The sequence below is a fragment of the Dermacentor albipictus genome, chromosome 9 (genome assembly GCF_038994185.2).
Source record: "Dermacentor albipictus isolate Rhodes 1998 colony chromosome 9, USDA_Dalb.pri_finalv2, whole genome shotgun sequence".
NCBI lineage: Eukaryota > Metazoa > Arthropoda > Arachnida > Ixodida > Ixodidae > Dermacentor > Dermacentor albipictus.
This window is the reverse complement of record NC_091829.1, coordinates 116,312,347-116,326,630: the sequence shown is the minus strand read 5'-3', so window position 1 is coordinate 116,326,630 and position 14,284 is coordinate 116,312,347. Positions and strand designations below refer to the sequence as shown.

General features: G+C 45.3%; 1 protein-coding gene across 1 annotated transcript in view; it reads right to left on the bottom strand.

The window, feature by feature from the left end:
• LOC139050073 (uncharacterized) overlaps nucleotides 1-14,284 on the bottom strand; it is a 286,318-nt gene that overhangs the window by 230,850 nt on the left and 41,184 nt on the right. Inside the window, exon 8 of the mRNA XM_070526266.1 lies at nucleotides 11,832-11,983. Coding sequence (XP_070382367.1) covers nucleotides 11,832-11,983 — 152 coding nt within the window. The remainder of the gene's footprint in view (nucleotides 1-11,831; nucleotides 11,984-14,284) is intronic.

Genomic DNA, 14,284 nt, shown 5'->3' with positions numbered 1-14,284 from the left:
GAAGCACAGGATGGCAGCTACGCTACGGAGCGACGACTCGACGATGGTACACCTGCAACTGCCCGACTTCGACGACGAAAGAGACAACTGGAAGGCCTATGTTATCAAGGCAGAGGCATACTTTGAGGCAACGGGCGTGAAGGAGTCGGCAAAGAAACGGGCGCTTTTGGTGGCGGCTTTAAGCACGCACACCATTCAAATATTAGCAGGACGAGTAGCGCCGAAGAAGCCGAATTCTTTGGAGTACGAAGACGTCGTGAAAGTCTTGGACGAGTTTTTTTATCCCAAGCGACATGAGATTACCGAAAGCTTCCGCTTCTTCAACCGCTGCCAGCTTGACGGTGAGTCTGTTCAAGAATTCATTACCGAAATTCGTCGAATTGCGGACAACTGCAATTTCGGTACCATGCTTGACCGAATGCACGGGATAGAATTGTGTGCGGCATAAGATCGAATGCACTGCAGAAACAACTCCTGACAAAGAAAGATCTGTCCGTAGAGGAAGCTGAAACGATGGCACTGTCGGCTGAAGCTGCAGATAAGGACGCCAATAAAATGGCCGCAGACACGTCGGCGGTGCTTAAAATCAAGGTGCAGTCAGCCTCAACGAAAGATGTACCGGCCGAATGTGGGCGTTGTGGCAGCATAAAGCACAACAGTAATGCCTGCCGTTGGAGTAATGCTCGTTGTTATCACTGCGGTCGACGTGGTCACCTAGCAGTAAAATGCCGGAACGAAGAAAGCGCAAGATCTCGAACTAGAGAAGGAGCCCGGGGATTTCGTGGCAGAGTACTGGTTGTTAAGGAAGGGGAGGCAGATGAAGACATAGAGGATAGCATGCACATTTGGACGCTAAAATCGACGCAGGAGGTAAATGCGAAACCCCCAATGCGATGTACCTTCACATGGCGAGGTGTGGACGTATCAATGATTGTCGATACGGGTTACCCGGTCTGCGTCGTGTCCCGACAGCTATTTGAGCAGCACAAAAAGATGGCCTTCACGCACTAAGTTATCATGCTACCTCGGAAAATTGCCAGTTTTTGGAGAGCTCCTCTTGCCGGTGTCGTACGACAGTACAACTGTGGAATGCACATTGGTGGTGCTAGATTGCCCCGGTCCAAGCTTATGTGGGCGAGACCTAATTTCCCTTCTGAGCGACGCAGGCTCCCCTGTCCTCAGCCTCTCAGCCAAGCCGCTGACCATACAGCCGTCTACCACCACGCAACTCACTGCTGACGTGTTTGCCGAGTTTCCAGATGTTTTCAGCTCGGAGCTGGGCCTTATCAAAGGACCCGCGGCACACCTACAGCTGAAGGAGGGAGCCACGCCCAAGTTCTGTAAGGCCCGATCTATTCCCTTCGCTCTACGCGACAAGGTATCTGAAGAGCTTGATAGGCTCGTGGCATTAGGCGTCTTGTCATCAGTGCCGCATTCCGAGTGGGCTACGCCCATTGTACCCGTCCTTAAGAAGGACGGCACCGTTAGAATTTGTGGCGACTTCAAAGTCACTTTGAATTCGGCATGTGAGCTGTAGCAGTACCCATTGCCGGTAATCAAAGACATGTTCGCGTCCTTAAGCGGTGGAAAACATTTCGGCACACTAGATTTACGCGACGCATATAACCAAGTCCCTCTCGATGAGGCATCGCGTCAGTTATGCGTGATTAACACGCATAAAGGCCTTTTCGGCTACAACATATTACCTTTCGGCATTGCCTCTGCGCCAGCCATTTTTCAACGCAGAATGGAAACAGTTCTACAAGGCTTATCAGGCGCTCAGGAAGTGACGACGGAAGTGACGACGTGCTAAAAGCCATTCTACAGCGTTTCCGCGAGAATGGTGTTAAACTGCGCCTCGACAAATGCAAATTTCGGCAAGCATCCGTTACATATCTCGGCCTTCGAATCGATCAGCAAGGGTTGCACCCAATAGAAAAGAATGTCGAAGCTATCACAGAAGCACCTAGCCCGAAAAATGTACCTGAGCTTCGTTCTTTTTTTTTGGCATGATCACTTTCTACGCAAAATTTTTGCCGAACATATCGTCTCTGCTCGCTCCACTGTATCGGCTCCTGGAAAAGAACAGACATTGGCTCTGGGAACAAGAGCAACAAACGGCGTTCGATAAAGCAAAACGGTGTTTGCAGCAAGCAGATGTCTTGGTTCACTTCGACCCTTCACAACCGCTAAACTAGAGTGCGACGCATCGCAAAAAGGTATCCGCGCAGTGCTTTTTCACACGAAAGGGAACGTCAACAAGCCTATCGGATTTCGTTCAAGGACATTGTCGAAAGCAGAAAAAAAATTATTCGCAACTTGAACGTGAAGCACTGGCCCTCGTATTTGGACTAATGAAGTTTCGTGATTATCTTCTAGGCCGAGAATTCATCCTGGTCACAGATCACCAGCCGCTCCTGGGACTGCTGAGACCGGATCGGCCTACTCCACCTCTGGCTGCTTCTCGCATACAGCGCTGGGCGCTGTATTTGGGAGGATTTCGCTACAAGCTACAGTATTCGCCAGGCAAGCAGCTCCTGAACTCGGACGCACTTAGTAGGTTGCCACAAGAAACTTTGGAGCCAACCACGGAAGGGGAGCCACCTGACTACGTTCTGGCACTCGTATGTGTCCAGGAGGGGCCGGTCTCGGTAGAAGAACTGCAGGCGCTGACGGCAGGTGACGCAGTACTTTCAAAGGTCATGCAGTACACAAGAGACGGGTGGCCTCCAAGCTCTAAAGCATTAGAACGGAGCTTACTCCCCTTTTACGACCGCAAATGGGAACTGTCATTGGCCCACCATTTGCTGTATTGGGGCCGTAGAGTTGTCATTCCAGTTAACGCGCAACATAGAATGTTGCACATGTTGCACGAGACACATCAAGGATCATCGGCGATGAAATCAATCGCTCGGTCAGCTTTTTGGTGGCCAGGAATGGACCACGACATAGAACAACTGTCAGCGGGGTGCACAAGCTGCATCCAAAATCTACCAATGCCGGCATCTGCTCCACCAGTTAACTGGCCGACCTGCCAGGAGAACTGGTCAACAGTGCATCTAGATTTCGCGGGGCTGATCAAAGGAAACATGATCCTTGTTCTCGTAGATGCTCACAGCAAATGGATTGAGGCCGTACCAATGAAACAGGCGACCACATCTTCGACTATTACTTGCCTGCGCAGCCTCTTTAGCAGGTTCGGCATCCCTCGCACCATTGTTTCAGATAATGGGACACAATTCACTAGCCAAGAATTTGCTGATTTTGCGAAAAACAATAACATAACCCACCTGCGCACGGCTGCGTTTCATCCACAGTCGAATGGCCTAGCAGAGAGAGCCGTCCGAACTGTTAAAGATGGGCTGAACAAGATGAACCAGGGCAGATTAGAAGATATCCTTTGCGGACTACTTTTCAACTACCGGAGAACACCCCTTGCATCGGGCAAATCTCCTTCGGAACTTCTTCTTGGCTACCAAATCCGGTTCCGCCTCGACACATGCCTTCCTCCTTTGGTTGTAGGAAGATCGGGAACATCGGATGACTGGACTCTTGTACCAGACACAAATGTTTACGTCCGTAACTTTGGTAAAGGTGATAAGTGGAAAACGGGCACGGTAAAGTCAGCAGACGGATCTAGGATGGTGACAGTGGAAACGCCTGAGGGCCTCGTTCGACGACACATTGATCAAGTTTACACAAGGAAAGACCCAACAGCTAACCAAGGCCACAAGGAGAGTGAAAGCTCGTCCATCTCGAGAACCCCGGAAGAAACTTTCGGAGCAAAGCCAAGGGCAACAGCCGACACTCGTGAAACGTCATCACCACAGCGTCAGTCATCACCCCAACCCATTGGCCCACAAGAGAGCAACGGTGAACCTACAGTGGCCACGGAACTCCGGCGCTCAACACGAGAGCGCAGACCTGTGCAGCGTCTTCAGTATTATTGATGGAGAAATGTTATAACTGCAATGTTCTTATCATTTCTCAGTTGAAGTCTACAGCTACACGTGTCAATCTGTTTGCCTATCTTATGTTTTCTTACTTCCTTTCCCTTCCCCTCCTTCCTTAGCCTGTCTTTATATTCCGACGTTCACTGCAAATAAACGCCCATTCTTCCAGCTTGTCAGCGTGTGTCTGTCTCGCCTGCGTCAAGCGCAGTGTCCGACCTACGATGTAACAGATGGATCAATGCCCAAAGAAGCCATCCATTCCTACACATGGAGCGAAGATGAAAGCTCCAAAGGAAGCAACCAAGTAGCCAGTGCGGTCCATAATACACTTCGAAGCGCTAACATCGAAGGAATTAGAGAGGTGCGGTTAGTAGCCGATGGCTGTGCTGGGCAAAACAAGAACAGTACTGTGCTTTGCATGCTTCTTTGGTGGCACCAGGATGAGGCTCCAGCAGGTGTCTCAGTAGTTTCCCTTGTGTTTCCTGTCACAGGACACAGTTTTTTACCCCCAGACAGAGTATTTCGCAGAATTGAAAAAGATGTCAGACGACACGAAGAAATCCTGAATCCACGAAGCTACCACAGGATTTTTTCAAATCGCGGCACTGTGTTAGAGCTTGGAAAACATTGGCATGCATACGACTGGAAGGCCTACTGCACGGCGGTGATAAAGTCGACATCCAGCTTGCCGTTCAAGATAAGCGAAACGAAGGTCTTCTACATTCAAAGAAATGCAGCTGGTAGGAGTCCTCAAATTAGAGCAGAGCCTAACTATAAAGTTTCTGTGTCAAATTTCGTGTCGGTGCTAAAGAGGGGAAGGTCCCTTGCACAATCACCCATAAAATGTGCACTGTACGCACACCACGTCAACGAAATGAAAGTCAGAGATGTGACCAGCCTTCTTGTGAAGCATTTCGGAAATTCCTGGCAAGACAATCAAGAACTTGCGTACTTCGTTAGTCTCTTCAGGCGTGCCCAAGGAAATGATCCTGCAGAACAGTTCGAAGAGAGCTGCTTATGCTGCCAAGAAGACGCACCTGCTCTTCATATATAGTTCTATTATTCTTGAAGCACAGCAGTGCCCTGCTGCCAATGTTATTATAGCCTTTCTTTCAATATTACATGATGCCATTATGGAAAGCCCATTTTAATAAAGTTTTCATAGCAATACCACCTAAAATACAGCGTTTCAATTCAATACGAGCCAAATCCAACGTTCTCACCCTAATATTGGGCCTATCTGCCGCATAATTTTTCATTACTTGTGGCCGTAAACTTGCCCTAGCTGACATGTAAAGCATATCATATAACAGCTGTGATGGCGTTGCATTTAGATCCGGTAACAAATTTTTCCTTTTTTCTCAACTTCTGTTTACGTGGATTTGACCCATTTCGAAAAAAAACTCCTCATTTCGATGTAGTTATCAAGAATTGCTTCTGTCATCAGAGAGTAATCAATGGTTCATTTCCTGTTTTCCACCTCCCACGTGATCTGCCCTTCACACTTAGGCCCTGTATTCACGATAACGGGGTTATGTTGCTCACAAAGGTCTAGCATTTACTTCCCGTTCTTGTCGGTACAGCCATCTAACTCCTGTATGTGGGCATGCAGGTCATCTAATCGGATAATTTAGCTCCATTCCCGAAATCCCTTACATCAGCGTTTATGCTTCGCCGCGAAGGCGAGCGTCATCTGAAGGTTTTACAATGAAGCGGGCGTGCCATCTTGTTGTCTTTGAGATTTGCGCTTGGCGGCGCACCGAAATTTCGGAGGCCATGGCGCTATACGAATGGTACAAAAGATGTAAAATGGCTTGTGTTTGAGCTTCCGCGTAGCAGAAATAAGCTTTGTCGTATATATAAAATATAGAAATAAGTTTTGTCGTATATATAGACACCATTGGGTCTGTAGGTTGGGTGTAAGTCGTACTTTACCATTATTATGGCGTATTTTACATTTTGAAATTGAATTCGTTAAGTGACTTCTTTCAGCTGCATGGAAGGCCTGAGTGATTGGGTATGCAGAGTTGGGTTTGCTTGGTCTGCCATGATTTTTGCCGAAAGAACGGTGGATGCTGAACACGCGTAGCCGGATATTGTGTGGCACGGGGCCGTTACCTCTAGTAGGTCAAAAGGAATACTTTCGTCAAAGATATTTCCTCCCATAGAATATATCTAGTGCAGGCACAAAGAGTGAAATTTTCTCAGCGCAGAATTTCTAACTTTATTGACCGCCATACACGTGGAAGCTCGTACAGTAATAACCCACCCACCAAGTGTTCCCGCTTTGTAACCTAAAGCGCTTGCACTAATTCCTTCTTGTGGCGTTAAATAACGATGTGATGGAGAGGCAGCCGCCAAAAAAATCACTTAGTGAATGTATGTTGGCACCATTTTCAAGCATATAATTGCCCTTTAACAACAAATGGAGTGCTGGACCCGGCAAATGACGTTCTACCAGCAGACAACGCGCTCCTCTTTGTCATGGACTGCAATTTTAGCGTTTTTGTGCGTACTATAGCACGGTTATGCCACTATCACCCTCTCGTGATCGTACATATTTAGCTTTGTTGGTACACACCGTCCTTTCTCCTGTATGCTCCCTTTAATGACCACTCTTAGCTTTTTTTAAATTCCAGTAGTTATCTCGTACAGCTGAGCATCGCAAGGCCTTAGAATCCTCTCTGATTCGTCTTAACTACATCAGCCAACCTGCTTCCCTCTCCTGCCTTCCAGTGTTTTCATATAATGCCTCCTGCTGCTCGTTGTTTCGCTCAAGCATTCCTTTGTATTCGTTAGAAATTTAAAGCGTAGCTTTTTTGCCGAAAAGCTCACAACTTGGGTCATCCCCTGATGGGATGGCAGAAGCATCGGACTGCTCTGCTGAGGAAATTCCGTTAGACTCCATTCAGCTTCAGCAGTTTCTTTACGTGACATTTTTACTCGTTAACAACATTCCTTCTCATAACCTCAGTCCTCGTTTACAACCATGCCTTGAGGAACATGCTATTCCGCAGGCCCACGCACGTACAGTGCACGTGTTCTGGTTGCGTATTTTTTTTGTTTCACTAATAAAATAAATAAACAGTTGTCTCGGCTCTGCAAATTGCACTTATCCTCATAACCTTTTCGCTCTCACGACTAGCCATGGTACTTCAGATTAATGAGTGTAGCGCGTTGTCTTTGTTTCCAAATCTACAAACGGAATGTAACATTGCTGCAGCCGAGTATTTCACATATATAACGGCTTTTCTCGTTCTACATGAATATTTTCCATGTAACATTATCACACCTTCCGTTCCATTCAATCTCTCCATCCTGTTTGGAATATCTAGTGGCTGACACTACGCGCTTTGCTCCTACGTACGTTGCGAGAACGCGCAAATATGCTTTGCAGCCACTCCTGGCAGTCACGATGGGATCCATCGACTTCGCCTCAACGACTCTAGGGCGTTGACGCTTGTTGCCTGGGGTTGAAACTCCAGATGATAGTGAAACACATCGCCTGACCATATATCATCGGCATTGTGAAATGTGTTATGATTTGAACGCTCCGTTTACTTGATGGCGGTGGCGTATTCACCCGAAGCGCTCACTGTCTCGCGGACTACGACAGCGCGAGCGCTGTGATCAATGCCGATCTGTGCATGGCGCCACCTGCGAAGCGAGCGGTGTTGGAATTGGACGAAAACAGTGCAATTATATAGCGAAAGCATTACGTCTCTCACATGAGGAAGAAAAACCCGGCGTGATCCAGCCATAGTGCCAAAAGTGGGTGACAGTGGAAAGGATAAAACTACGCCAAAAATTGCTCGCACTTAAACACGTATCTGAGAGAGGTTCTTATAGAAAAAAGTAAATTGATGGCTTTGTAAACAAAATAGTGTATAATCGGCTCTGGGTGGGAATCGAACCCGGGCCTCCGGGCGAGCACGACTCCCGACGCCACATTGGCATCACGGCTCCCGCTGCCTAAGGCTGTGCCTAAAGGTGCGGCAGCTGGGTGTTCACAAGCAGAGTACGATGCAGCACACACATTTAATGCATACGCGCGCTTTCACGAATACCACAGCAAGATCTGTCCATGGTGTGATGCCTTATATCTGCAAACTAAACGCATATTTGGCCAAGTCAATACATGTATTTATTTTAAAAGTGTAATAGATGAGTGGTAGCAATGCGTGGCCCTGATTATTCTAGTTAAATGATTAAGCATTATTGAGGTAGCAGCCGAAGCAAGGAATCCTTACATATTAGCAAACAACTGTCAGGGTCTCTGTAGCGTTTCTTTTTTGTTCTGCCATAACTACAACGACACGACATGTGTTATTTTCGTTTCTTGCAATGTCACAAGCTGAATTCTGCTGCTTACACCAAAAACGGAACCACAAAACCCTAGAATAAAGCGCGACAATCAGCGCGGCTCGCCAGAGAGGCTTCTTGCACCCTGGAAGGACCTTCAACTACGACCGCACTGCCTCGACTTCCCGTGCTAACTTGCAGCCTGACCGAGTGTAAAGATAACGTGCACAAATCAGCGCGGGCAAGCGGCCCGGAAGAGAGGGGAATACGAGGCCGAACTAAAACAGGCAGTCTGGCGGAAGGTGGAAAGCCAGCGGGCTCCTCCGTTGCTAGGTATACGATTGAGTGGGTCACCTGGTACATGAAGCAAAGGGCACGCACAATGAAGTGGCTGTTGAAGAGTTGCAGTCTACATTTGCCAAAAGTTTCTTAAGTGGAAATTCCTTTCTCTAGGCATGTTTGAGCGCTTCTTACGCATAGTGGCAAAGAGTGCGTGCAATATTTAGAGCAAGTAACATACCCTTAGAAGAAAGTACTGCTTTTGACGCTGCTGGCTTATTAAACTCCAGCCTTCCGACAACACTCAATTTTGCCTTCGCTTTTTATCTTTGGAATCCGTGACATAAACACGTGTTTCTTATTTCTGCTGTGGTGCAAAGAAACGTCGTGTTAGGTATTTTATTTACTAATGGCGTCTGCACTTGCTCCTTCTCGAGCGTTCTAAGGGCTCCCGAAAGACCGGTTCCCTAAAGACTAAAAGGGGCCGGCAGGCTAAAATAGGAGGGACAATTCTTCAGATAAAAGGGCAAAAAGCCGAGAAATTATCGCTATCCGGTTAAGTGATCCCATGGGATCATCTGGAAATGCTGGCAAAGAAGGACCACTGGCGTCCATTTTTTTTTTTCGCATTTGCCCAAGCGTCGCAGGTGTGCGTGAGTTGAGTGAGTTATGTGGCGACTGACGTTTCCCTGACTGTGCATTTGCCTAGACACTTCACTACCCTGGATGAGGACGCGTTTTCCTCTATTGTCCCTGATGAGACTTAACTACGCCAGAGTTCAAATACTATAGTATAAGTCGGCTCTCCTAATGCTTTTTGGCATGCTGTTCTCGTCATTGGGGGGTCCCTAGCTCTAATCATGTGCTCGAAGCTTTCTTTTTTAGTATTTGCATTATTATAGCATTTCCATTTTTGACGTATGCAGTTATAGTTGTTTACCTATGCTTCACCGCTAAGTCTGACATATAGCTATTCTAAGCTTTAATTTAGATGTGTCGAGCTTCAATGCATACCCTGAAAGCTGTACATACATGAGGATGCAGGTTGGTATACCTTGTTTTCATACGTTTTGCTATGTATACTAAGCCATGTAGTTCCTTCTTCTTCCCTGAATGTCTTCTGCTCACTAAAATCAAGGCCTGAGCCCACGTCAAGCTGCAGATAAGCCACCTTTTCTCCGGTCCTGGTCTTTTGTCTGTGTTTTCTATAAACGCATATTGCGAAACAAACAATGTCAATATCATTGTCAATGTAAAATTATATAGTCTGGAATCAAGTCTGGACTAAATTATATAGTCTGGACAGAATCATGTCCGTCTGATGAATGTTAGCCGAATGCAACAGGAAAGTAAAGCGACGACGTTTTACAGCAAAAGTGTCATCATCTAGGCTAGGTCCTGCAACGTTTCCTATTTCTATCTTTCTTTTAGTATTTTTGATATTTCTGTTTTGTTTTCCTGCCGTCCAGAAATCGTACTTAGCTATTTGCTTCAACTTCACAGGAATATTTTAATACCACAAAATAAACCGTGCATTCAAGCTGTGGCAGAAGCAAGGGCAGAAAGAAATTGAAAGCGCTTTTTTCATAAAGTAATAGAATACCTTCGCTGGTACTGGAAATATATGGGTCAAATGGAAAATATTCAGAAATATAAGGCCCTTTTTCGTCAGTTTATTTTATCTTGGTAACGTTTGGATTCGGGATTGCTGGAAAAATGCTGCAATTGCTTGCGTACAGAAGGATTCTCACAACGTGTGAATGGTAAAGTAAGGCTGATTCTCAGACATCATGAGGTGACGATGTTTGCTTGACAAAAGCGGCGACGAAAGTGGATCAGTGCTCTGAAGCAAAAATGCAAACGTTTTCAGAAGTATCGCGCAGTAACGACAAAGTGTATGTGAAGATTTTTTACCCTATGTTTACTCTCGACATAGATTTTTTATATTTATGGATTGTTCATTTTAATATTATTGATAAGATTTATTGATGCTCTGTTTTATTATTTTTTTATTCGCAACCCGTCATTGTCTTCTGCCTCATGCACTCAGCCCTACACAACTTTTTGTCAAGAGGTCTCCCTGGCAGTTTTAAATTTAGCATTCAGAATTGCGTGCTGATTCTTTCCAACTGTACTTCTGAGGTGATGATCATGATGATGAAGAAACCTGGCGATGCTTGTCGCCTCGTATCTGACAATTGAATACCAAGCCAAAATAACTTTTGTCAAAGCACTTTCACGATATATTTCAATCGCTACCTCCCCTCCAACTTGTCTGTGATTGCCTAAAGTAGGCTGCATGAGAATGATCAGCGCACTCTAACAAGGTGGTCTGATCTGTCATAAAATGCACAGCTTTAAAACGACTTACTAGGAAGGACCTACTGTAGGTATAGTTGGCCTTGCATAAATGCTAAGCGTAATTGACGCTGGAGTGAGAATTGAACACTAAAAGAGGAGACAAGAACAAGACCTACTGTCAGCTCTTGAATTGCAGGATTGTCTGGTAAATGCGCGCACGGACCCTTCCTGCCAATGAACATCTGGCGTTTGCACTTGTGTTTGTCCCGTAACCCTATGAGTGCATTTTTAGGTGATCATTTCCTTCAATAAGACAAATTGCTGATGTCATTGTTATCCTTACATTTCGGGGGCGTTTAACATTGTATATATTAAGACACTAATTACTGAAATGGAAGTCATCATCAGATTCAGACTAGTTGCTTCTGACTTGGCTGCCAACCTTTTTACCTGCCTGCCATGCTGAGTCGGATGGGTTTTTATAGCGTTGTCATTCACGTATGAAGCCATTCAACACATTACAAGCAACATTGTTAAAGATAAGTCGTGCGCGCGTCACCAGGCAGATCATTCGCCAAAAACTACACAATTGCGCACGTCAGTTGTTTCTTCGCGTCACAATGGCTCCAAAGTCTACGTATTCCGATGGCAATATTTTCAATGGACACGTGTGGCTCCTGTGGTTAAAGTCGAGTTCACTGCTTTTTTGCAATTCATGGTACATTTTCAACAATAAGCCGAGCACAGGTTCTAATGCATTCCTAAAAGATTAGTGTTTCTACGCATTCTCAGTTAAGTGTGTTTGTTTGTAACTCCTCCCCATTGGAACTCAACGCAGGCTACATCAGTAGCACTTGTGGTTCACAACACCCCTCATTTTCCTTGCACATATATTGTTGGTGCAGTAAGCTGTAGCGTTATGTCGAACTTGATGCAACAGCTGTAGGCCTCCTGCTCACTAGAGCTGCTACATTCGTAGCCACTGTGGCATCTCACCTTTCGCGTCTATCCCGTTCCCTTTCGTAAGGCACCACGACGCGGGTGGCGACCGATTCTGACGTCCGGAGGCCAGTCGGCCGCGAAACCAGCGTCGTTGTCTCCGTTCCCGATGTCGGAAACGTAAAGCTGCCTGTGCTGGTTGACGCAGCCTGCGGTGGAATATTCTTTAAAATTCACTGCAGACCTCAGACTTATCCTTCATTTCGGAAAGGGAGATTAACACTCTACCTAGCAAAAATGCATTTATTTAATGGTACAACATATTGTAGTAATGGTGAAGATATTGCCTCTCATTTTGTAATTTCCATGAGGGAGTCATGTAAACTTAAATTTGCTTAGCGAGCCCTGTCTTCTCAGCTATGAGTTGATTCGATCACAATTTCAAAGAAAACAGGTAAAATGTCTTAAAATTTTCATTAACTTCGTGATTTCGCACTAAGGGCTGGATCGTGCTTGTTTGGAGTCTGTATATGCGAGCTGGTGAGACTTTTTATCGCAATAACAGTTGCTGCCCCTAATGTATCTTGAAGGCATGGCTTTCCTTGCTCACCTTACGCAGATTTGGTGCAGCATCGGTTTAGCTATCTCTAAAGCATAAAAATGTACGTCTTAAGGAGTCAAGAAGCCAGAATCACCACTCAGAAAGTAAAATTATCAGTGCGTGTGTAATTAATGTCAATATATTCAAAAATTAGCCACTTTGTACCATATGTTGCACTATCGTTGTGATCGGCCTACCTAACTCAATGCTAAAAAAAGAGATGTCAGTCAAAGTCGCTGCGAGAAAAGTCAATGCACATGCGAGCAAATAAACCGAACGAAAATACTTATTATGAATAAAATAGAACGCAAACGTGACACATGCGCAATGTCTCACAAAGGAACGAAGGAAATAGTGAAAGCAATGAAAAATATTACATAAATATGCAACATTGCATCAGCTTTATATCCCCGAATTTCTCTGCATATAAGCACATATACCAGAAAGGTTGACCTTTTCTGTTTTCTCGTCCACATTGCTCGCACGTTTTTACGCGATAGGCTCGCGATGACTGCGTTGATATGACGGCCCGACGTGCAGTTTCTAGTATTTTTTTTTCATAGTAAAGAATGCAGTACATGTCAAACCCCTTCTCTACATCGAAGAAAAAGCAAACCAACAGCACTGCGCTGTAACAACAGAACAAGCTCCATCTCCAGGATATGCACACATTATGTGCACATTTAAATACGTAGCTAGCAGATGACTTCAAGCGCCATTTACGCTGTGCGCTGCTCAGCCAATGTCCATCAGGTGGTGACTACGCTTATCTTAGTGAACATTACCGTGCTGCAACGTATCTGTGAGGGCAAACCAATGGCGTGTGGTGTCCTTCGAATACTTCAAGCAGATCGTACGTCGCAGCACCATCGCTTTCTGATGCAATTCTTTATTTCTGCACTACGTTAGTGTTCACAGCTTATGTAAGCTGGAAAGTTCACTGTTGACTAGTTCAGGCATGAAGCACTGCGCAAAAAAGGGAGCTACCCTGCAGATGTTAAGCTGCAGTGCGCATACCTAATAGGAGAGCAGAGCACCAGAGAACCTAAAACCAAACTCTAAATGGATTTATATGAAACGAACTCACATGTGATGCAATATCCCGTTGTCTCATGAAAATATTACGGCTTCACGATAGACCACGTGGTCTTTGTTTATCTATTATTGCGGTGCCCTGCTGCGATGATGTTGATTGTCTACATACGCGGAAACGTCTGATTATATATGATGAAATTTCAGTCAGTAAATGGCACTAAAAATGCACCATCTGTACGCAGCTGCTATTTATCAAGGCGTGTGTGGTGATGCACTATAAGAAGGGAGCAATTTTAGAGGACCAAAATATTTCACTGCTGTTTTCTTCACTTGTATGCAGCCTTGGAAAAAGCTTGACTCATACAATTCACAAAGTGGTTATAATTATATTTGAGAAACGTTCTTTTTAGCCTCTATAATTTGAGATATTAACACATTCTCTTTTTAAGCTAGTACCAAATGTCGGAGAAACAAGGAGTACAAACTTGTTGCCGGTATTAGTATAGGACGAATATCTTCGTAGCAGTGAAAGAACAGCACTATATAGAAGTGAATACTACAGGAGTACAACTCTTGGGTATGCTGACCACAAAGTAGTTTCCTATTGCCGTTTCATAGGCGAAATTGAGAATTGCGCTTTTACTTCTACATTACAACTGATATTTTGATATTTGAACTTGATATTTGATTGTGAATGTTACATATGGCCACATGGTGTTCACCGCGAAGAAACTTTCCTATGGTTGCACGACAACTATTTCTTGTCTCAGCGACAAATACATTGGTGTGCGAGAAAACCGACAATCGACATCAACTGTAAGACAGTGCGTGTGCCTAATAATATTCCCTGTTCGTAAATGAAAGCCTTAACGCG